Source organism: Ambystoma mexicanum, chromosome 14 (genome assembly GCF_040938575.1).
Source record: "Ambystoma mexicanum isolate Mex_15411 chromosome 14, UKY_AmexF1_1, whole genome shotgun sequence".
Lineage (NCBI taxonomy): Eukaryota > Metazoa > Chordata > Amphibia > Caudata > Ambystomatidae > Ambystoma > Ambystoma mexicanum.
The window spans coordinates 382,672,728-382,698,124 of record NC_090940.1 but is presented as its reverse complement, the minus strand read 5'-3'; the positions used below and the strand labels follow the sequence as shown (position 1 = coordinate 382,698,124).

At 43.8% G+C, this 25,397-nt stretch overlaps 1 protein-coding gene across 1 annotated transcript in view; it reads right to left on the bottom strand.

Moving 5' to 3' along the window:
• SEC23A (SEC23 homolog A, COPII coat complex component) overlaps positions 1 to 25,397 on the bottom strand; it is a 1,668,754-nt gene that overhangs the window by 817,699 nt on the left and 825,658 nt on the right. The window contains exon 11 of the mRNA XM_069637506.1: positions 6,583 to 6,663. Coding sequence (XP_069493607.1) covers positions 6,583 to 6,663 — 81 coding nt within the window. The remainder of the gene's footprint in view (positions 1 to 6,582; positions 6,664 to 25,397) is intronic.

Here is a 25,397-nt window from a genome sequence, read left to right as displayed (position 1 = left end):
GTCAGGCGTTTCAATGCAGGACTCATCGCCCCGGCCACAAGAACACGTTCCGGGTTTGGGTGTGGACAAACAACCCCCCCCCCGGTAAACCCAGCGATCCAACATGAAAAGACCACAAGACCACAGGCGCGACATTCCGGGCATCCATCTCGCCTGTAGGAAATTTACCACTGAATGGGGAAAATCTTCAGGCCCAGGAGAGTAATCTACCAGTTTATCCAGTAACACCTTTAGAAGTCCCATTGCAACCAATTCTCCAAATTCCCCTACCCACCACTGAAAAGGCTGAAGAAGGAAAAATGTCTGCGACTACCCCACCGCCAAAGATCCATGAGCCAAACCACAATCATGGTAACAGAAAGCGGGTGGGAGGTCAATCTCAGGGGGGGGGGGGACCTGAGAGAAACTCAAAAGGGCAAACCAAGCCGGGACAGGCAAGACTCCATAGACCTTTTCAGTAATTCTCCAGCAAGAAAGTCGACAGCCAATGAGCAAAATCCAAATAAAAATCCATCAGGAGCCCCAAACGACTCTCTGGCAAAAAAGAAATTGGATTTTATATCTATCATGTCTGCAGTGTCGATAGCTTTGGTGCCGTTTACAAAGTTATATGAATCCATTAGTGAAAACCTGAAAGACCATGCCACCATGCAGGCAATGATGTATACTAAATTGATCTTCCTGGAAGGATACATCACCGCCTTAGACGAACGTCTAAAAACAAACACTTTATCATTAAAAGAACAATCAAAAGTCATAATTCCGTACGACCAAGAGAGGACTTCTATTTCTACACAAACACAAATCTCACCAACTTCATCGAGAGCCCCTTCAGTGGTTAGCGAGCCCCCGATCACCATCAAAAACGGTGCTGTGAACTATTAACAGAGTAAAGTCATACATATCAGTGAAGAAACACCACCAAGACTGAACGGAAAACAGACACAACTTACCGAAAAAGATCAGGCTTATCCGATATTTTGTGCACAGAATGGAAAATCGGCAGACAAATCGGACAAGTTAGAATCAGGGCTTCTATCGCAGCACTCAAAGAAGACCCAAACTAAAAAGAGCTGTTCTTCTACATTCCAGGGCTCTACTCTCGTCTTTCAGATTTCAAATGATACAGGAACTAAACTCTCTCCAAAAACAGTTGAAGACTTCCTGGCCGATGATCAGCTAATGAATATTAGTGAACACTTAGAAAAGGACTCGATAAGTAGTATGCCCATTAGAAAAGAACAAGCTGAGGAAAAGGCGTCTTCCAGTCCCCCGTCTTGTCAGCCAACGAGTCCACCCTTTTGTACCATGGAATAAAGAAGGAAAATTCTTCACCATATCTCAAAAACCAACCAAGCCAACGTTGTACAAAGGAAAGTATCGTTTGCCTCAAGGACAAAGTCTCCTTCGCCAAATCGGGGGACTCCGAAATTGGATTATCGGTACAAACACAGAGAAAGGGGTAGAAACTCAAGCAGAGAAGATCTGCGAAGAGCTCCAAGTAAAAAGAGCACAAAAGAACACTCAATTCGGGAAAAGGAATCACCACGGAGTGTCCATTATAAATCAAAAACTGAATCTTACCACGATCGATGGAACTCTACCAAAAAGACTGTTTGGACTTTAAAAATAGAACAACGGTCAGAAAATCGTGACAAAATAATTCTCAATAGAAGAGGAGTTTTAACCCTCTTTGGTTTCATTCCAGCGCTTCGACAGATTAAATCATAGGACCTGAAGCTAGTGGATCCCTATCATTCCAACCGTAGAACAAAAACGTATCTGTATATTCCATCAAAGAAAATACATAATCGAATAACTGAAGAAGCAGACAAATTATTTAAACTTGGCTACAGGGTGACTGGAAATTCGACGACTACTAGAGAGTGCAGAGAAATAGAGGACAACGCCTCAGAAAAGACCACATGTACAGGCCTTACTAGAAAAATATACTCTTCCATTCCTTTGAAATCGTACCAGGAGCAGGCCAAATCCCAAAGAAGAAGCGACAGAAATTCAACAAGTGGGAAAAATAGGGACATAAGCTCAAATAAAAACCCACAGAAATCAGTGAACAAAGGCTCTCCAAAAAAACGAACGCCAGGGCACTGCAAATAAACAAATTAGGATCAACAAAAGCACCAGAAAATTCACAATTAAAAGGAAATCTACAGGGAATTTGGTCTTGGCTCCCAAAAGCACTTTCAAAAAATCTCAATAAATAGCAACTCAAAGGTCAGCAGAGCCACGACAACGACATTTTGCCAGCCGACCCGATTCCCACTGTACTAAAACTTTGCTCCTGGAATATTCGTGGATATACTCACTTGACGACTCGGAACGATGCCGATTTAGCATCATTTGACGTGATCTGCCTACAAGAAACTTGGCTCATCGATAAGCCCATCTTGGATGGCTATGATCTAGTCCTGGCTCCTGCAAAAAAAGGCCTACTAGGCCGAACATCATCCGGACTACTTGTGGCTTGCAGAAATGGAGTAGGCATGAAAATGAAAGAAATCTTGATGACAAACCTATCAATACTGGCAGTCCTCATTGAACTAGAAGGCTCTGCAAAGGCACAAAGCACAGAAATAGTCATTTTAAAATACCTACTGGAATCCTGCAACCATAGATTAAAACATTTTATCGTTATGATGGAAGAAATAATCGACGAAATCCAGTCAATGCGCCAGGTTTCATTTTTCATAATATGTGGAGACCTCAACATAACATCTAAAAAATCCTGCACAACAGAGGGGAAAAATGCCAAAATTACAGCAGCAGTCAGGAGAGGAAAAGGTTGGTGCAAGTTGATGTCCTCACGACACATGCTAAATCTCGACACAGTCTTTAGGGAGAAAGACTGCCTGCCGACATGGGAACAGGGAGTGTTGAGAGCAACACTTTGATTATATCTACGTCTCCCATCCCTTTCTGGAAACCGTAACATCTTTCAAGGTACGGAAGACAACAGATAGTGACCACAATCAACTAATAACAACCTGGTCGACCAATTTCCGTAGAGTGAATGATGAGCCCTATGGTGTTGAAGTAAGCAATCAGCGAAATAGCCTAAAGCTTTCAACATCGGCAGTAAGGAAGCTTACACAAAGATACTCTGAAGAGGGTTTGCCGGAAGAAAACCCCAAACCGGACTATGTGCCTTTACTCGCGGCTTTTTCTAAAGAAAACTTCTCTAACTCCCGGTACCATGCATAAACATACCTATGACGCCCAGCTGGCCTTAAAAAGACGTGAATTCCGAAGAATCAAGAGAAAACTGAAGCAAACATCGTCCAGTCAACAGGAGACAAAATTGTTAGAAGCATCCAGAAACTACAGAAACTGGGTACAAAACCATTGCTTACTTCTCTATCAGCAAGATTCGGAAAATGTCCTGAAAGCGATCTGTGGCAAGAAAGCCAGGGAATTCTGGTCTCTTATAAAATCCACAACCCCATCGAAGAAAAATTCCATCATCAAGTCGATGGGGGAGCAGAAATGGATTGACCACTTTACAACCCTTTTTGAATCTCCAACAAAGGTGGACGATAACTTTACAGAAAACGAACCCTCGAGTTGGCTATACTTCGATCACCAAGAAGACATTTTTAAGATCCTAAAAAAACTAAAAAATTCCCGAGCGGTTGGGGTCGTTTTCTGTAAAGTTATCGTCCACCTTTGGGATTTCTAACATGGATCTCAATAAAAATCCGACAGAGTGTTCAAACCTCCTAAAAAAGGTCTTTGTGAGATGTGCAAAATCGAAATCTATTCCATCTTCCTGGACAAAGGCGACTATCGTCCCAATCTACAAAAAGGGGGACGTGTGCGACCCATCAAACATCCGACCAATTGCCCTTTTAGATTGTATCGGAAAGGTTTTTGGGGCCCTATTGTTGAAAAGACTTCAAACTTGGGCTAAACTTGCCCCATGTAATGACAGATTCCAAACAGGCTTTAAAAAAAATGTCGGTACATCGGCTAACATCCTAGTCATCAGCATCTTAAAGAGCAAGGTCCTTGAAGGAAAACCTAGATCATTTGTGGCCTTTGTTCACCTTTCCCAGGCCTTTGACCCGGTAGATAGGTCTCGCCTTTGGTCCAAACTCGAAGGGTGGAAGTGCCCCAAGGAGATCCTCCTGCCATTAAAAGCTCTGCACACAGGCACTACCCTCAGAGTGCGACTAAACCCGCAAGGACAAGTCTCTGCAGAAATTCCCACTGGAAGGGGGGGGTCAAACAGGGGTGTCCTCTTGCTCCTGAATTATTCTTAGCGTACATAGGCGACTTTGGTGAAACTGAAGATTTAACAAGAACCTTTCCGCCAAAACTGGCTAAGGTACAAATTAGTCGACTCATGTACACCGATGACCTTGTCCTGTTTGACCAGACCCAGATAGGACTGTAGAGACAACTAACAAACCTTTTACGTTACACAGTGGAAAACAACTTACAAATTAACAAAGACTAAAAAAAATACTGATTTTGGAATCCGAGCCAAAGGATCTGACAAATACAAATGGTATTTAGAAGACACAGAGATTGAAAGAACAAAAGAGTTCAAGTACCTCGGTGTGACCCTTGATAGCTCCCGAACAGAAAGTGCAATGCAAGAAAGTCTGAAAATGAAAATCAAAAAGTTAGCAGCCCAAGGCAAAGCCATAGACCTAAAATTCTGAAAATGTTCGACAATCCCGGTAAATGAGTTCTATAAGAAAAAACTAGTGCCGTCAATCACATACGGAGCCGAAGCGATGCCACAAATTCCAAAAAACTCTGGACAAGGCTAGAAGGTCACTTTTGGAAAAAAAGTCTTGTGTTTGCCAAACTCAACTTCAATGCCAGCTATCCGACGAGAACTCAGTCTCCTTTCCTAGCAGGCACAGTAAACATCAACTCGGTCCTGCTCTATCGAAAGTGTATCATCCAAGACGAACAGAACATCTACACAATGATAGGTGAAGAACTGAAAACTGACAGTGAAAAAGTTGACAAACTGGAAAGAGGAAAATTTAGCCTTATTGACCTCAGAGTGTCCGCGAAACTTAAAAACCTCGACTGGTCTCAAACCCAAGCGGAAGTAACAGCAAATAAACTTTTAGCTCACCTTCCACATACTCTGTGCAAAGTAAATGAACTTCAGAGGTACATCAAAAAATTCCCAAACAGACCATCTAGGAATTACTTGCTCAGGATAAGACTAAACCTAATTGAAACCAACGAGATTCGCCATATTCGAGGGATCTCGGGCACAAGTGAGTGTCGTCCCTGTGGTGCCGATAATGAAACAATTTGCCATTTACTAATGTCCTGTCCAACGAATCAACTGTTAAGATCAGCATACCTTGACCACCTTTGGTCAAATGGACACTTCGATGCTGATCAATGGTGGCTCAGATTGATTAGAGGAGACAGAACAACATGGCAAATTGCCTTGGTGAAGACTATTCAAGAAACATTGAAAATGCTGGGCTGAGGGCCCTCAGGACTCGTGGAAATACAGGAACAAGAATTTTGTAAAGTTCCATTTTTGGAACATACACAAATAAATTAAAAAAATAAAAAAACAAAAAAAATTGCACTCATTCCTGTAATCGTGCAGAGCAGTAGTCATTTTGATACATGCCCACCTTGTAAACACTCCACAAGTGGCTGTCTAGAGATACTAACAAAGTTCCAAACCCATTGTTTAAATAAATTGAAAAAAGAATAAAGGAGCCTGCAGGATAGCCACCCAGCAGAGGGTAGCAATTGAGATCAGCAGTGCAAGGTGAATGAGGGTTAGACCAGCAAGGATGCCAAGGAGGGGTCCTGAAACGCTCCCAAAGCACAGTATGGCAAAACAATGTAGGACAAATGCCTCCTCAGGAACTAAAACTGAAAGTAGGTTGACAATTACAAATCTACAAAGACACATCATGGAGGCCCGTGTGATCGATGGAACTTACTGTTCTTATACCGCGCACACCTTTCCTTCCATGGGATACGTTTTGCATTTTCAATGACCATTAATAAGTCACAGGGACCCACGCTGCCTTCCTGGAAGCGATCAGTGGTAATTCCGATATTTAAGAAGGGAGACAGAAGTGACCCTATGAATTAAGATATGCTAGAACAGCATATGTTACGCCGGGAACAGCTAGTCATATTTTATTTCAATTCAAAATGTTTTTACCTTTTAACGTAATCACTACTTTATCTACAGCTTTCTCGAAACATGAATGCATGTACTTTGCATGCAACAGAATGTTTTTCTGTACATCCTTTAAATCTGTACATGAACCTGCCTCATACAGTCATAATATATGTAATAAACCTCTAATTATGGGAATCCATGGTAAAAGCTATATGGGAAAACTTTAAAAAGTGTCTTAATTATCTCACACTTCATCACAATAGTTTTATGAAAACATTCCTTCTTACACATTTTCACTCAATATGGTACAACTCTGGCCAGTAATAAACAACACAATGGTTTTCTGAGTGGCCCAAAACAAGAACATTTCCTCAATACTGAAAAAAAACAACACATTTCTGTAATTCATAGAGTAATGCACTTTGACAAAAGAGACTTACGTTTTCTGAGACACAAGGCCCTTTGGCACTGAGCGAAATGCATGGTCCAATAGCTCCAGAAACTTTTATCTCCCTGGAAGTCTTTACAAAATATAAAAAAGTACATTTTTATTTTATCATTTGTTCTCAAGCAACCACAAGACAATTCTATAATGTTGAAAGTATTTTTAAGATACAAATAACTCTGCTGTGTCCTTTCCCCTTATAAAAAAAAGTCATGATACAACTAATGCTTAAATGAAAAACAAGTAAGCAGCTTTCAGCAACCAAACAAAGTGAACCGTATTGTCATATATTTTAGCTGAACATGGGGAAATCCATTCAGGCGAATAGGAGTATTAATACAATTCATGTATTCATTTTAATGCTTGGTGTAGAAAAGTAGAAGCACAGACAGCATGTTGGTAAAAAGTTGCATTTGAACTGAATTCAGAAACTAATACTTACAAATTACTCCTTTGCCATCTTCTATGCAAGTCCTGGTTTCCAGCCAGATTATCAGTTGTTGTGGTACAAGGGGAGAACACTGTAAACATAGGTTCTGGGCTGCAATCCATAGGCAGTTTTGTTTGTGTGAATAGTAAAATGCTAACAAGTTTCGGATGGACTACAGGATGTAACTTGACCTGGTTTCCGGACAAGGCTAGATGCACTTGTGGAATATTGTTTATGCTTACGCCTGCAGCGTATTGATAAGCATTTTCGGAGAGTATGCATAAATTAGCTGTGAATTTCCTGGTAACCTCTGCGCCCTGATACCTATGGGTCTGGTGCGCAATACAAATGAATAAACAAACAATCCAGAAGAATATGTTTGGATATTCTCAGAGCGTACTGTGAGGGGTCAGAAATGCGAGACATATACAAAGTTGTAGTTTTCTCACAAGTTGCCATTTTATTAAATAAAAAGGGGAAAAATATCTTCTCAAATCACATCACCACAAAAGCCACTTCCACCCTGTATCAGGTATTGACAGCATTTGGATCCCAAGAGCTATCTCGGCTCAGGGAGAACTGGATGGCAGATATCGGGCCACTAGAAATGGAAGACTGGGTGGAGGCACTTATGTTCCTGAGGGAGATCGGTATAGATGCTAGACTTCGCCTTATCCGAATCAAAATTCTACACCGGATATAGAGCTCTACAACAGCTTTGGGTTGTTGAGGGTGGGGGGGTTGATAGACCAGGATAACTGCCTGCGATGTGGGATGGAAGGCAGCACCTTTTTTCACACGTGGTGGGAATGCTCACGGATTCAGGTATTCTGGGGAAAATGTTTTGACCAATTGTCTAGAGTCCTAAGCTCCCAAATCCCGGATGACCCTCGGCTGGTATTATTGGGTATATGGGGGAGGTGGGGTTCACCAAATATGAAAAAAACACTATTATCAACCGCACTGGGGCTAGCTAAAAAGGCTTATCACCACACTATGGGGTTCACCAGTCCGCCCACGTCTCGGCCAATGGTCTGCTGAAATATGTATGGCTCTGGAAAGGTGGATATACAACTCTAGAGGCTGTCTTCAGAAGTTCCAGAATGTGTGGGGCAAATGGGGGGAAGTGGGGTAATCATGTAACTGGACTAACCTGGGTTGCCCTCCCCCGGCCAATGTGCCGGTTTAAACAAGGCTGGAGCAAATATGCCTAATCAACCACCATGACTTTTGTGTTTGATCCCGTAATTATACTATGGGGCCGGGCATATGCATAGGGCTAACCCGTGAGAGCAGAGGAGCAAAAAAAACAAAAAAAAAAAAAAAAAAAACAGCACCTGGGTAAGGCCTGCCCCTATTCGGACGGACTCATCTACTTTCAGCCGCCACTTGAACTGATGTGCCATGTATGTTGTAAACTGTATTGTGTTAGAAACCAAGCAATGTTATATGTTTGCTGATTATGTTTATCAAAATCAATAAAAACAGTTATATAAAAGGGGAGACATAAACACCTATCTTTCCCTAACCTAACACGGATGTCCCTGCCTAGTAAACAAGGACTAAAGAAAAATGATGTAGAGTCCAAAAAGTCTCTGACCCTCACACTAATACACACAACAAAATTATACAAGGATTGCTTGGCTGTCTTCAGTTCCCACAAAATAATGCATCAATTCAAACTCAAAAGCTTTAGAAAGTACTGCTTGTGACTAGGGCTGGGCTCCCTTCCCCTGGATCAATCCAGGAATACCTTAATCCAAGTTCAGATTCAAGAAAGTCCTGTGTAATAACAAAGTTCTATTCAATGCAGCACAAAAACAATTTTTCATTCAATATATCCTTGCACTTGGCAAAGTGAATGTCGCTTTTACATATGCTTGTTCAAAAATCAAAGCAACTGTTATTTTCCACAGTCTCCTGCTTGGCAAATCAAAGGTCTTTCCTTCAAAACAAGTTCCTACACCAAGACAAATGTTCTCTTTCCAAATGCCAAGCAATTATTAGCACATCATACGTCTTCTTCGAAGGAAACACTTTTGTCAGGATAGCTCAGCAATCACTTTCTGTAATGCAACAGTTCATCAAGATAAGGTAATGAAATTAAGTTATTTTCCAACACACCTTTTCCCACAACCCCATTGCTTTAAATCATCTTCTTTCCTGGTATGCTCGCCTGCCAGGACTAATTACTATTGGTCTCTTTCCTGGTTTACTCGCCTGCCAGGATGAAAACTCCTACAGCTGCAATTGTATTCATTGGTAAGGCTTGTTCCAAAACGCTCCACACCAGTATCCTAAGTGAGGAGGTTTGAACAATAACTGCTCCTCTTTATAGTCTTTTGATTCTTGACAATGTCGATTTACAGCTGTTCCCAAATTGGTATTCCATATAAGGGAAGTTGTGTCCTTACGGTCTTTGAATTATGGCTTTTGGCTAAAGGCAATGCAAGTTATAGTTTTCTCCCCATTGGTGTGTAAAATAAGGAGGTTTATGCTCTTGCAAACTTTGTATTATTCCCATGCAACCTCTTGGCTGCTGACAATGCAGGTTACAATTATTTCCCAATTGGTATTGCTTATCGGGAGAGTTGCACCCTTGCTGCCCTTGTATCACTCTTCAGTGGCCTCGGCAAAGAGCGTTACATTTATTTCCCAATTGGTATGCCTTAGCAGGAGAGTTGTGCCCTGACTGCTTTGTTTAATTTGTTTTGTATTCAAAATCATTAGTTCCACTAAGCAGTCTTTTTCGGGGGGCGCCCTCGGGTCACATGATTCAGGCCAACTCACCTGTCTTCCTTTGCATCTCCTTCTGACTCATGCGTACTGCAGCAAATCTCTTCTGGTCTCTCTACGCTTCTGCCAGCGCCGGTCAGACTGTTGTGGTACGTGCAGTCTTTCAGCGGAGCTCTGACAGCTCTGCTTGATTTCCAGTTCAGCTTCTTTACCAGAGCGTTCACAGTGTGTTGGGAGATTTTCTCCCACATGGTGTAGCTTTCCTCAGAGCTGCTTCCGGCTGCACATTCTCTGCACGGCCACGCATCTTCACCTGCATTAGCCTTAACTGGTGCTTCCTTTGCCTCCACAGCATCTCCCGCATGCAGTCCTGCTGCTGCCTCTACTACGCCATCAGCTTCTCCTTCTTCCTTCAGCGGAAACGCAGTTCTACATTTAAAGGTCCCGCTCAGGTTACTTCCTACCACAACAACTAGACTGCTCATTAAGCTTTATCAACTCCGAATCCCTCTTCCTCGTCCCCATACCACAGGCCTTACGGGGCTTGAAGTCCATAATGTTTTTGGTCTTTTTATAATAAGTTAACTTAAACTGATTTGTGAACCAAGAGTTGTCAAGTTTATGAGAGGTTGTTAAAAGTGTTGGCGATTTACCCTTGGGTTTTGGACCTTTATATAAGGCATATTCATAATAATTAGAGGTTGTGATATTTACTTCCTGAACCACCAATGTTATGATGTTTAGCAGTGTTTTCATAATCTGTGCTTTGGGTAGTTCTAGGAGAGAGAATCGTACCTTGACAGCATGACATTAGATATTTAGGTAGTAGGGGAAACTCATCCTCAAAATAGGATGAATACTGCGTCTCTCCTAGCGGAGTCACCACCTCACCATGACAGCCGTCTCCTACCATGTGATCCTCCCTAATGTTACCACCACCAGGGTTAGGATCCGGTAGCGGCTGCCTTCCCCTGGCCACATGAGAGGAGACTTTATGCTGGGGTTAAGTGATGGCTCTGCAGGATTCATCACAATATTGATAAAAGATCTCAAGGCATATGCATAAACAACCTAGGAGCTATATAAAGGGTGGTACTGAGAGGAATAGGGCAGAGCTGTTCAGATTGGAGGCAGAGCTGAGGGCCTAAGCAAGCTGGGAAACATTCTCCATTCTGGTTTATGGAGGAAGGAGGGGCAGACATTCTGCTCCTTTTTCTGACCTGGAATTATGAAGCAGTAAAAGTGTATTGCGATTGCAGAGGCTCCAAATGTTTCCCTCTTTTGCTTTTTTAGAGAAATATTCCTTTTTAATTGAGCTGTATAAGGAAGCACCAAGCAGTAAAGCAGCTGAAAACCCATTTAACTATCTTATTCAGATTTGGCTTATGTTTAAATCATGGTCAATTCTAAATGGCACCTGATCTCTTTTAAGGCTTTGTTACAGCCGTTAGAGACCACAATGGATTTCTTAGGTGGTTTATGGCATTGGATTTGATATTTGGTTCGTGATTTTGAATTTTACAGCTCAACAAGCCTTCCTCCAGCATTAGGCTGTCGGATCTCTACTACCAAAGAAGACCGTTGTAAGTATGAGAGATGGTTTTACCTTTTTTAATATCACACTGAGAAAGAGGAGAGGAATTGAAAAGACAGTTCAATTTATGAAGCTTTTTAGTGAGACATGAGCATAAGATTGCCGTTGAGAAGCTATTGTGGTTTTTGGTTGGTTGATTAATTTTAAGTATTGATATAGGCTAGACGATGATAGAAGTCTTTTTTATTGATAACCTCTCATATTGAATGGGTTATTTATAGTCACAATAACAGTGGCAATATTTTTCTATTATTTATTTCTCTTAATAAACATATGTGCATGTGAATTAACTGTGGGGCACCTTTTTGAATTGTATTATATTGTTTTACAGTATATTGTGCATGCTGATAAGGAATGGGTTGGTAGAGGTTTAACAGCAGTCCCTCTGTACATTACATGACATTAGTAAATCTGTCCTGTGAGGGTTGCTAGTTCGCTGCAGGGGTTTATGGTGTACTTTCTCTTTGATGCACAGTGACAGGTATATGCTTTTCTCTACCTCTATTCCTAACAATTTCTGTTATCTTTTTCAATTAACTAATTATGGCTATAAAGTCCTCATGTTGAATTGACAATTTTCATTGTATAACTTTGGCTTTTATATTTTATTTAAAAAGCTTCTTAATTTTGCATTAATTCCCTGGCAGTGACCTCCTCCTATGTGGCCAGGGGACTGCAGTCGCTATCTGATCCTGACCCTGGGCGGGGGTGGATATATGAGGGAAGATCACATGGGAGGAGACAGCTGTCGGGGGTGACCCCATCAGATGAGATGTGGTATTCCTCCCTAATTCCTCATTAGGGCCCTATAAAACCCAGGTTCTTGATGACCTGTTGTCACCCACGATCCCCCCTTATTGTAAAAATAAAAACAAACCTTCCTTTATGTCAATCTAGACAAAATTCCCCTTTTACCTCAAACATTCACAACACTAATAACATCTCCTGTTTCTAATGTTTTTCTATATGAAAGTTTTGAACAACATAATTTTAGAAATCCAACATCATCTATGGACTTCACTCCTATAAAGCCTTAGGTACTGAGACAAAGAATAGCGGAGTCGATGCAAACAAAGAGAAACCCAAAACCTAACGTGCAGACTAGTGGTTTTGTTGAACCTATTGTGCACGGGACATTTAAAAAGGGCTTCCATGCTATACTGTCAAGCAGAACGGGAGAGGTCCGTGCAGAAGAAAGCCGACAGAGAGGACATGCAGATCCAAGTGGCAGTCCGGGAACGCGAGTCACACATACCGACATGGTGTGAAGGAAATAGGAGCAGCAGGCACATCTGAAGGACAGGTGAAGCACTGGGAGCAGCAGCGGAGCTCCTGGAGGAATGGTCATGCCAGATTTAAGGAACTCATGGTGACAACTGTAAAGACAGACACAAGTGATCACAGTTCAAGGGTGTTTATTAAATTGTATAATGGGTGAGAAAAACGCCCAATCTAAAACCTAAATATAAGATGGGAGCAAGCTATGACCATCAAATAATAATAATAAGGTAGTCATAGTGGCGTGTTATCAAATAAAAAGGGCCTATACTAAAAAACCTGCCAATCCTTGCAACTAAGTTACAAAGTAGTGTGGGATAATGTTCACAAGAAAAGAAAGAAGTGTTCACCAAATGATAAGTCACGATGGTAAGCTGCGGTCTCCCTTCCCTGCGTTTTTAGCACAGGACAAGGCAGGACCTTTGAGCACAACACACTCCTGGGCCTCACCAGCACAAGGTTACAGTTCCTTTCGACAATGTCAGGACCTTCTGGGGCCAAGTCTCTTTCCTCAAAAGTCTCTTGCCTTAGATGGACTGCTGTACCATAAACAAACAAAAGTTCCTTTGGTAATCTTTCACGTTGGACGATTGCTCTTCGCCCCCTTGGATCCGCCTCAGCTGGGCTCTGATCCTTCTTGCAATGTTAGCCTCCTCAATCGGGTTCACTATGGCTTTTCACTCAAAACTTATCATTCAACAGTCTCAATGTCTTTTTAAACAACTATCCATTGTGGACATCCCTCAACTGGGTTCACACTTGTCATCACAATTTTCATAGGTATATCCCTGTTTACCCTAAATTCGCAGGCATCCCTATGTCGATTTCACATTTGCCAGTATCAAAGCTCACAATCTCATTAGAAAGCGGGGTTTCCTGTGCCCTAGCTTTCGCCTAGCATCCCTCAGTCGGCTTCACACTTGCCACAGTTCACAAGACCCCTGAGGTTCTTCCTTTTTACCTAAGTTTGGATCTCAGCCCCCAGTGAGGCTTCCTGTCAAGCCCCCAGTGAGGCTTCCCGTAAAGCCCACAGTGAGGCTTCACACAGTTCTATCAGTTTTCTCCAATGTGTCACAGACTATCGAGTGTACAAGGGTTTTTGCTCGATCCTTGTAGGACCACTTTGACACTTACAATGGCCTCTCCTAAGGCCTTTTGGTTCTCATAGTTTCAACAAACAACTTAACCCACAAAGGCTTCAGTCAGAGTGCTCCGAATGAGCATCCCACGACGCCGGACCACTCTGCTTCTGAAACTTTTACTAGGGTATCTTTAAAGTTCAATTACACAAGTTCCTTGTTCAACAAGGTTGCCGCCTGCAACCTTGGGCCCAGCACAGTTCGGTTTTACTATCTGTTTTCTCCGACTCACCGTCTGTGCTGAACTGTTGGAGTTTCTTGTCTTGCGAGTCAAGGATGGAACCACAGTGCAAAGCGCTTCTCCCCGCTTTGGCTATCAGCGCGGGAGGGCACTGTGTGCCGTTGACACCTGTCACACCACACGCCAGCTGGACTTTGCGGTCTTATGATTTCCCTTTCCAAGGCTTTGTGGGTCTGAGTTGAAAAGCACAAGGGCAATTCCCCCTTCGCTGTCCCTCCTGGTCTTGCCGCCTTTCTCCTCCGTTTAAACGGCAGGTCCAGTGTAGCTGCTTCTTCGTACGTTCGGCCTTGCTCAAAGTGCACTATCATGCTCCGTCTTTTATCCCTGTGGGGAAGGGAAAGGGACATCAGACGTGCGTAGTTATTGTCAATTGCCTGACTCTGCCTGACCTTTGTGTTGGGACATGTCAGGTAAACGGCTCTTGTGTTAGTCTGTTATCTTTCACGGTGTAGGAAAGTGTTTGTGTCTGGAAAGGGGGGGTAGGAGGGTAGAGCTAAGTATCCCACAGGGTAGGATGGGGAAAAGGGTTTAGAAGGATGGGGGTACTGCGTCTCACCCGTCGGTATTTGTATTTGTATTTATTTATTTGTAGCGCGCAACCTTTCCATGAGGCATCTGGGCGCGTAGTTACACGAAGGTGGTTACAGGCATACATGATTTGATAAGATGTTACAAAGAAAAACTTAAAGACAGAGCTTGAAGAATATAAACGGAGCAGGTTACATACAGAGATGCTCCGGACACAACGATATTCAGCGCTAGTGTGTGTGTTCAAGTAAGAAAGAGCGATAAAGAAAGCATGAAGAGATAGAGGAGGCAAGAGGAGGTGGAGTAGGATGGTACATGCCTACGGTGGAGATGTAGTGGGCTCGGCAAGCTTGTGAAGCCAGTGTTTGGTTTTGAAGGCGTGGAACGTAGATTCTGATCTAAGTGTGGGTGGGGTGGTGTTCCAAAGTTTAGCTGCGAGGACTGAGAAACTTGAGCCCCCGGCAAACTGCAGATTAAATCTAGGTATAGAGAGTGTATTGACATAGGCTGATCTAAGCGGTCTATTCGCGATATGCTGCGAAAAGCGGCTAGTCAGATAGGCTGGTGCCAGGTTGTTCTGAGCCTTGTAGGTTAAGGTTAAGGTTTTGAGTGAGATGCGCTGCATGACGGGCAGCCAGTGAAGGTTGTGTCTGATATCAGAGATGTGGGATCTTCTGGGGATGGTGAGGGCCACCCTGATGGCATTGTTTTGTGTAGCTTGTCTATGTTTTTTTAACTGGTCCCTAGGTAGAGAGCGTTGCACTAATCTATTTTTGCCACGATAAGTGTTCTGGCTAGTATTACGCAATTCTCAGTGTTCAGGAAGGGTCTGCAGGCTGTGATGAGTTTACAAGTATATGCCGAGGCTGATGCTACAGCGTTTGTCTAGTAAGAGATAGAGTTGCGTCGCGAAACACCTAGGGTTGTTGCTGCATTCGACATTTTTATGATGTTGCCATGTATGGGGAATGATTTGTATGCTGGGTCTAGCTTGGCCAGTTTGTAGTGTGACCCAAGGATGAGTAACTCAGTTTTCTCATCATTGAGGCCGAGCCCATGATGAGCCATCCAAGCCTGGATGATAGAATAGACATCATTAAGTGCTTTTGTGTCAAGAGCGAGGTTGCCAGAGATATGGAAGAGTATCTGGGTGTCGTCCGCATACTTGGTATAAGAGACACCCAGATAGTCAAGTATGTCAAAGAGTGGCTTGGTAAACACATTGTATAAAGTGGGAGAGACACAGGATCCTTGAGGGACTCCGCAGGGGACAGGGGCAGGTTCTGCAGAAGCTAGGGGGGAGAAGACCCTCATGGTTCTATTCGCAAGGAAGGAACTAATCCAGGATGATGCTGAGTCCGAGAAGTGTGCAGCAGTTTTGAGGTGGTGGCAGAGAATTTTGTGATCGACTAGGTCGAATGCTGCAGATAGGTCAAGCAGGAGTAAGAGTGCCAACTTACCCTTATCTTTTAGGTCGTCAATTGGGGTTTTTAAATCAATGAGGGCGGTTTCCGTGCCATGTCTAGGACGGAAGCCCGATTGTCGGAGGCCAAGTAAATGGTTGGATTCCAGATAGTCCTGAATTTGCAAGTATGCAGCGCGGTCCAGAATTTTTAGAAGGTATGGAACCGTAGTAATAGGCCTATAGTTGGCGGGTTGCTTGGGTCAAGATAGGCTTTTTTGATTAGTGGGATGACCCAGGCATCCTTGAGGTTGTCTGGGACGATGCCCGATCTGAAGGAGGCATTTATAAAGGTAGTGATAAAAAGTGCAAGGACATGCACAGCTTCCTTGATAATAGGGGCAGGGCATGTGTCACCATGGCAGTTTGTAGGTTTAAACTTTTTGATAATATTTTCCACTTCCTCAATGGAGAGTGGGGAGAAGCTGAATGGTTTTACAGGGCGTCTAAGGACCGGGGGGTTAAACGAGGGTATATTCAAGGTATAGTCAATTAGGTTATTCTTTTTAGTGTTTATTTTAGCTTGTAGTAAGGCAATTGTATCTAAGAGTGCCTTTTGGATATTCGTACATCAAACGGCGTCAGGAGAGCATGTCACTAGAGGGGCAACCGGCGACTCTATTTCCCTTAGGATCTTGAAAAGTTCCTCCGTGTTTGATTGGGCCTGTGTGATGCATATGTTGTATACATCTTTTTTGGCTACAAGAATAGCAGCTCTATAGCTGGAAGAGGCTAGAGTTAGGTTGTTTTTGTTGAAACTGGAGGGTGATGGCCAGGAAGTCTAAGTTTCCAGAAGTAATCATGTCTGTAATGTCTAGGGCATGTGCCGAAAGGCATCGGGTGTTGAGCAGGGCACCGATGAGCATCTTATTTTTTGCCTTGATGGGGTGTGTAGTCAGAGGTGGTGAAAGGTTTAAGTTAGTATCAGGTGCAAGGTTGTGGGTGTGAGTGGAGTGTTGTCCTTGATTGGACAAGGGGGTTTGGAATTGGTGTAAAGACCCTGGTAGTGCGTCTCAAGATGGAGTCTGGATGCTCGTCTCTGGTTGCTGGTGTGTGGGGTGCATGGATGACTCCAGTGGGTGCAGGCAAGTGCAGCCTGGGTCAAGGGTGCTTGCATAGGAGCACGACAAGGGTTTGAGATGCAACTAGCGTGTGGGATGGTGATAATATCAAGCAAATGGAGTCTCGTATTATGGGCATAGGTGGCGAGGGGCTGAGCCGATGGTGTGGCTGTGCTGAGCGACTGATTGGTAGATGCACGACAGTGTCTGGATCCTAGTCTCGAATTTCTAGAAAAAGTGGTGCATGGGCGATTCGGTGTCGTTTTAGTGGCAAAGTGTTGGATCCAGAGGGCTGGGTCATTTAAGTAAGCGTTAGGTGCAGCCATGCTGAATAAGAAAGGTAGGGTGTGTGATGGGGAATGGAGAGTGGTGCTTGTGGGCACAGTCAAGAGCCGCAGAGGAAGTAGGACACAGGATCTGAGATACAGTGATTGCCAGTAGGTAGGCTGCAACTGGGGCAACCAATGCAGTAGGCAAGATGGGTTTAGGGTTTGCAACATTTTACCCTCTCTCACCGTAGGCTAAGGCAATATCAGTGGCGCAAGGGCTAAACGCAAACATGGCACAGATGGTTAAATGCAAGCAGGCACAGATGGCTAAATGCAAACAAGGCACAGATGACTAGATGCAAACATAGGCACAGAGGGCTGAATGCAAACAAGGCACAGATGGCTAGATGCAAACATAGGCACAGAGGGCTGAATGCCAAAAGGCACAGATGGCTAAATGCAAACAGGCAAAGATGGCTAAATGGAAACAAGGCACAGATGGCTAAGTGCAAACAAGGCACAGATGGCTAAGTGCAAACAAGGCACAGATGGCTAAGTACAAACAAGGCACAGATGGCTAAGTACAAACAAGGCACAGATGGCTAAATGCAAACAAGGCACAGATGGCTAAATGCAAACAAGGCACAGATGGCTAAATGCAAACAAGGCACAGATGGCTAAATGCAAACAAGGCACAGATGACTAGATGCAAACATAGGCACAGAGGGCTGAGTGCAGTGTCTGACAGTGTTAGATGGTGGATGGAGTTGGTACCTATTGTATACGTAATGCATAGATGCCATATACAAGTGAGGGCAGTAGGATAACGTGCGCGGATGCAACAAGTAGCAACTAAGTTTCGTACATTTGGAGTCCAGTGGGCGAACAAGTTCATGTGGCAAGGTAGTGGGTGGATGCACTGAAAGGGTCTGCTTACCATATATAATTGAAGTTGGGCAGAGTGTCGCGCCCGGCGGCCGCAATGCGGCAAAGACAGGCGAAGACAGGATCCTTCGTCTTGATCCTTAGTTTTTGATCCGGCGACCACCCTTCCGGCATTGGAGGGGCCCAGAAATAGGTGGGGCGGGCGGGCTGATCTGGGTGCAGCCAATCTGCTGCAGGCAGATAGTTGCTGCTAGGCAACCAAAGAGCTTCATGTGGGCGCCGCCATTTTAGAGCGCGCACAGCGTGCAGAGCCGTAAATGGCTTCAGGCAGATCAGGGATTAAAATGGCAAGTCGAGCTAAGTGGCAGCCTTGCTTGGAAGTGAGCGCCACTCTCTCGTGATGCATACGAGGCAGATTCTTACCCCAATAGAGGCGCTGGTGGTTGGGTGCTGCTCCTCACAATTAGCAGGAGAGCTGGAGAACTGCAAGAGCTCCTGCCCCAGCAGCAGCTGTAAGAAGAGTGGACAGGCGAACCTCCACACCCGAGGACCGCCCATCCGGGTGATCCTCCCATACTGGTCCACCCCCCGGAACTGGATACAATAGCGATGGCCGTGTCCTGGAAACCTGGATGACAGATCCCCGGGGACTAGTAAGTGAGACACCTTCAGGCTTCTCACATAGGAAACAGCATTCTCTGGTCCAAGTCGCAAAAGGAAGCCGGTGAGTGAACGCAGAGCTGCAGGAAATCCTGGTGGAACGTCTGCATTGTGTAAGAAGCTGACCCAAGGAGGAAGGTTCACCATGCCATACAGAGATGTTATGAACTACCGGGGTGTCTGCCCAGAGTCCTTGGGGACCCTGGGGTGTACCGACACGCATGCAATCAAGTGAATGAACTGTGTGAGATTGCTAATATGCACAATGCTCAAAAGTGGTTTAAATACAGACAAAACTCATTGTTAACTCAATGTCCTATAATTAGTGTATTTGAATACCGACAAGATACAGTGCAGCAACAAATCCTGAACGAATACATATGCATGAGATGTCAATGTGGGGAAAAGCTGAAGAAAGTGTTAAAATAAGTGAATATATTGACTATAACAAAGTAGATGCCCCTGTAGCATATTGAAAAGGACAGTGAAACCAATAAGAAGTCCTGGCAAAAGGAATATACCAGGCAGCTGACATCTGGCATTTGGGGGTTGATACCTGGCAGGGGAGTATACCAGAGGATCTGCAAAACCACAGAGAAGGATTCCTGGCAGAGGTGAATACCAGGCAGAGCATTACAGCTGTATACAGATTCTAACAGTGTGGCAAGGGAGTATACCAGGGGATCTAAAAAGTCCATAAAAGAAGACCATGAAACACGTCCTGGCAGTCAAATTTACCAGGCATTTGAAACTGTATAAGAACTCTAACATTTTGGGAAGATACATGGCAAAGAAGGTATACCAGGGGATGTGAAGAGCCCATAAGAGGATTCCTGGCAGAGGAGTATTCCAGGCAATCCAACAAAGTTGTAAAGGAAAGTCTAACATTGTTGCAAGATAACTGGCAGGGAAGTATACCAGGAGATCTGATAAGCACATGAAAGAAGTCCTGGTAGGCAGATACATCAGGCACTTGAAGTTGTATAAAGACTAACATTTTGGGTAGGATCCTGGCAGGGGAGTATACCAGGAGATCTAAAAAGCCCATAAGAGGATTTCTGGTAGAGGAATACACCAGCTAAACCTTCAAGGTTACACACACTTTGTGAATCCAGTACAAAGAAATAAGATCCAAAGGAACTGTTGGATAAATAAGTACTTGTGTGGTACAAAGAAACTATTGCTCAAAAGAAACACTTGCCTTCCTAGATAAAAATCCAGGGGAAGGGAACCACCCTCTGCATCCAAGGGTGTATCCTTGGAGAACACTTTTTGTTGGATTTATCTTTTTATGAACACTTTTAATAAACAAGTCATATACATTTTCCTTGCACCGTTAGTTGTTTGTTTCTAGTGTGAGGGTCAGATTAGAATGTTTTGGACATAAGGGTGGTTTCTAAGTCACTAATTACTTCACCCAGATTGATCTTTAGTTTTAGTTTTCTAGGTAGGAAAACTCTTCTTTAGGATAGAAAGGCATTTTTCCAACCCATTTCTGTTTAATAAAAATGCCTGACAATGAGAGCATTTCAACTTTGTGTCCGCCTCTCATTTCTAACTCCTCATACCATCCACCCTACAGCTCTGGGTTCTGAAGCATGAGGCTCTCCAGATACTTTGGACTACGGCTGTAAGGAGCTTTTTCAAAACCATGACTGGTGTAGAGTTCTGGGAAGTCAATCTTAGTGGACCAGCCAAGGTTTCACACAATCATCGGCACTTAGCCTTCTCTTGGTTCCGAGGTTGAGCAGTTAGCTGAGACTTAGTATATTAGGGGTTTGGTGTAAAGTACAATAAACATGTACAAGGGTATCCACTAATAGAATGTCCACAAAGAAAAGTACAAAAATACTATTATTTAGGAAGACATATACACATATTTAATTAAACATATGCATTAGGTAAAGACAATACACCATAATACAAGTCATATATTCAAACACAAACACAGATTGGTGTCCAAATTGGAACACATGCCATACTTTACATTTACACAGGTTAAACCAAAAACATGGGGTGCAAAAGATGTTCAGTAATTTAATAGAGGCTTTTTAATATCGGGCTTTTTAATATCAGGGAACAACAACAACCAGTGCTACGTTTAACACATTCTAGCCTTATCCTATAGGAAACATTCAACAATATTCAAGTTAAGTAAAGCGTACAGAATACTTTAAAGGAACTTTGTAGTCTTAATCACAGTTCTCCCTTAGGGCGCAGTGGGGATTGCAGTCCAAGAGCCCTGCAGTCAGTACAATATTTTAATAGTATAGCAAAGTTGTATTTCCCAGGGTGGGAAGGGGAAGCTACAATTCCTAGTCATCCAGGGCAACCTGAGACATGATAATGAGGCTCAGGTTCCACCACCGAAAGCTAGGCCCAGATAGCTGCAGGACCTTGTGCTTTTGGAATGAATCGGAAACAGGAGGATTTCAAAACAGCTGTGCACCAAGCCAACTTGAACCTCTATTAAGAAAATCAGCAACCTCATGTAAGTCAGAGATGTTAGGAACTACTACTCATGTCATCCATTCTGTAGTTGGGAGAGCCAATGGTCGCGAATGCAGAATATTGTTACAGTGATTACTTTAACAGCTGGAAGCAGTCATTTGATGTTCTGTTCTGCATCTGCAAACCTTTGAGTATTGTATGGATCACCACATGACTGACAATGGCTGAAGCTGCAGGAATGACTCTGATGACTCCCACAATGTTGGAGGACCCCATGACACCACAGACATTCCAAGCAGTTGGAGTGAAACCACACAGGGCCTGCAGGCAGCAAGATGAAGGCCAACAGAACTCCACCAGGGCTCCTCCTTTTGGTAGAGCATCGATATCCCAGGAACACAACAAGGATGCACAGAACAGGCTACAGTGCCAGGCTGCACAAGATCCCAGCAAAAGGAGAAGACTCCACTTCAGATGTTGCGCTCCAACTCAGAACTGGTTAGGAACACCAATTCAAGGGCTGAAGGCCCTAAGGAAGGTCTTTCCTGCTAAGTAGTAGTAGTAGTAGTAGTAGTAGTAGTAATTTGCCATTTGTATAGCGCCTTAATCCAATTAGTATGGTCTCAACGCACTTGTGGAGAATAGAGCTTTGCATTGCATGGATTAGCTTGCCGGTTTCAGCACCAGTCCTCTTGCTTCTCTCAGCGTCCTCTTCATCTTCAGAGACTTGCTCCAGTGGTCGATTGTCGAATTACTCTAGATCCCCCTCCTTTTCTTCTTCATTGGAGTCAAGGCCGGTACCACGGTCGCGGGAGATTCCCTCGCTCCCGTTTATCGGCGTAGGCTTGCCCTGTGTACCATTGACATCTGCTGCAAGACACGTGTGCTATTGTTCGCGGTTTTAGACTCTCTTCCATGAAGGTTCCACGTGTCCGGGACGAAAAGGGCAAGGTCGTTGCTTTCCCAGTCACCCTCTCGATTCCTGCTGCCTTTCTCCTTTGTTTGAACTGCCGTGCCTGATTAGCCATCTCGTCATGCTGTCTGCCGTGCTCGTACTGTGCTCTCTGGCTCCTTCTTTTATCCATGTGGGGAAGGGAAAAGGCCGTCGGGTGTGTGCGATTCTGGTCAACTGCATGACTTTGCCTGACCCTTATATTGGGACATGTCAGGTAAAAAGCTCTGGTGTTAGTCCGTTGTCCTTTGTGTTATGCAAAAGTGTTCGTGTTGGAAAAGGAGGGGGGCAGTGGTTTAGAATGTCCTATGTGAGAGGAGTGGGAAAAGGTGTCGAAGGAAGGGGGATACTGCATCTTACTTGTCAGTGTCCCACTCCCCGAGGACCCCCATACAGGTGATCCTCCCTCATTGGTCCACCCCCAGGAACCGGATCCAATAGCGATGGCCGTGTCCTGGCTACCTGGATGACAGATCCCCGGGGACTAGCTAGGGAGGAACCTTCAGGTTTCTCACACCTGCCACATTCAAACTTTGAGTGCTTGTCCAATCATGGCGAGCCAGCTCAGGTACAGCTATGACTCACAAATTGTATTGTTTTGTACATTACTTTGGGGCTACCTACAGAGTCTCAACGAGAACTACTGGATTCCAGCACAGACAAAAACATTCCCCAGGCTTTGACCAGAACCTGTAAAAAGGGTACCCATATGTGGCCAAATCCTGCACCTACTGTGGAGGAAGACTACCAAAAGGACAGTGAAGAAAGAAGGCAGAGCACAGTTAGAAAGAAATTGGTGCACATATGAGTGTACCCAAACGGGTTTAAAATAAGGTACCAATGCCAACAGACTGTAAAGGCTTCACTAGGTTTAGAAAAGTGTCAGATAGTAAAAACAAAGTGTGAAAAAACCTCTCTGTCATTCCTTCGTATTGGGAGGTAGTAGTGCTATATGAAAGACACAAATTTGGGGGGCTGCCAGTATCCCCCATGTATTTGCAGGAACCAAAGATGTGATGGGTGGAAGCCTTAGGGCCTGACTTCTGTCCGAGAACAAGTTAATCCAGGGTGCAAGGTTAAAGAAGACTGCACTCCAAAAACATTCCAGGATGACACAAACCATCTGCAAATATGCCTTGGTTTCCACTCAAAGTGATGGGAAAGCTGCAAAGAAAAGTGTCAGGAATCAGCGCAGGACTTCTTGCAGAACACATACTTCACAGATGCCAGTGCTCCCTGGAGGGACTGCAGGGGTTAACGCCAGAGTTTTGTTGCATGAGCTGAGCTATCAGAACGTGCCAGCCACCTGAGTAAACCATTGTTTAAGAAAGTTGGCCCCCAGACCCAGAGGAGGCAACTTTTGTATTTCCTGGACTACACGAGCCATCATATAAAACACTTGAGGGATAACTTGCCCTTTGAGCAATTCCTTCGACTAAAAAGAAACAGCAGCAAAAAAGAGGATTTCGAAAATGAGGCCACCACCTTGTCTCACAAACTTTGCAAGCGAGGATATCCTAAGAAACTAGTCAGAAAAGCTGCAAAGAGGGCATACAAACAGAGATGCTCTATTGGAGACTAAACCATCAAAGACCATCGAGAACAGTTTGGCGTGTGTGTCCACTTTTTATAATCATAGTTTGACTATAACAAACACAATTAAACACTGGAAGGTGTTTGAACGACCAGATCAACCCATTGTACTTCGATAGGCAACTGTGTTAGTAAAACTAATCTCCAGACCAACATTCCAGATAAACCTAACCCCATAGTGGTACACTACCCATGTGAGAATTGTTGGGTCTGTAAACTTACCCAAAAATCCAAGAGTGTAGATATAGGCACCAATAGACCATGGAAACAAAATTGCTTCTCGTGTTGCAATACAGATCACGTAATTTATTTAATTACGTGCCCATGTGGCCTACAGTACATCGGTAAAAACAAATAGGAAAATCAAGACCAGGATCATCGAGCATTGGAGTTGCTTAAAAAAGATCGAACAAGCACCCATGGTTAAACGTTTCTTGGCTAAAAACATGGCTGGAAAGAGTTTGAGTGGACCGTGCACCAAACTATTAAGGGACTTAATCAACAAGCTAGAGAAGATAAACTCTTCAAACGTGAACAAGAGCTTATTTTGTTTAGAAGAGTGACACTGCAGGACTAAATGAAGCCGTAGTGGCACAAAATTAAATAGTGAGTCTAAAGTCGATTTGGAGTCATTTCCCCTCCTTTTTGCATTTTTGCCGCCAGCGCTACAGTTTACCCCAGGGCATGATAGGTTCTACACACTGTAGGGCCACTGCCAGAGGCATAGCGTATGATTTACTTACTAGTACCTGTTAGTTTTACTAGATTCTTTTCTGCCATTTTTGGCTGGTGCATTATGCCACAGATTGAGTTATCGTTGGCAATAGATGTCTCTGCTCTAGAATGGAGAGTGTGCTGGCTGATGTTTTGAGCCCTGAACCCACCTAATACTGTGTTTTTTGAGAACATTACTCCACTTCATTGCACTCTTTTTCCATTTTGGCACCTAATGTGAGCCCATTTTTATTTTTGCCAAGCCACTCTAGGCCGCTCCAAGATGGCCACCAGGGAGCATATTAATGTACCGAAACTGATATAGGACAAAGTGATTGCTAAGTGACTGGCTGTTGGGCTGCACGCTGCTACACTCCTAAACTGGTCTTTACTTCGTGTGCCTGACCGAAATTTGTGTGCTTTTGGACTGCACTAGTCGCCAAGAGGAAGCGACGCAACTCACAACTTGGACTCATACTGCTGCCAATCATCCACAAAGTAGAACCTCCTACTTGAGCCTCCCACCGCCACGCCCCCATCTCAGCCACAAACTGTGCTGGTTTCTTTAAAAACCATGTGCACGCACATCGTGCGCGCATCGCAAAGCGATTGCTAAGTGACTGGCTGTTGGGCAGTTAAGATGGTGGGTGGTGGTAACTAACTTACAGTATTGTCATTTGGAGTGTATGCACAAAACTAGAAAATATTGCATTGAATCTGTTAGTATACTTATTGCTCTCAATTTATTTTCTTTTGAACTTACGTGCATTTGCCATATTACAAAATGGTGGGAAGTTTGAGGAGTGGAAAGTCCTTA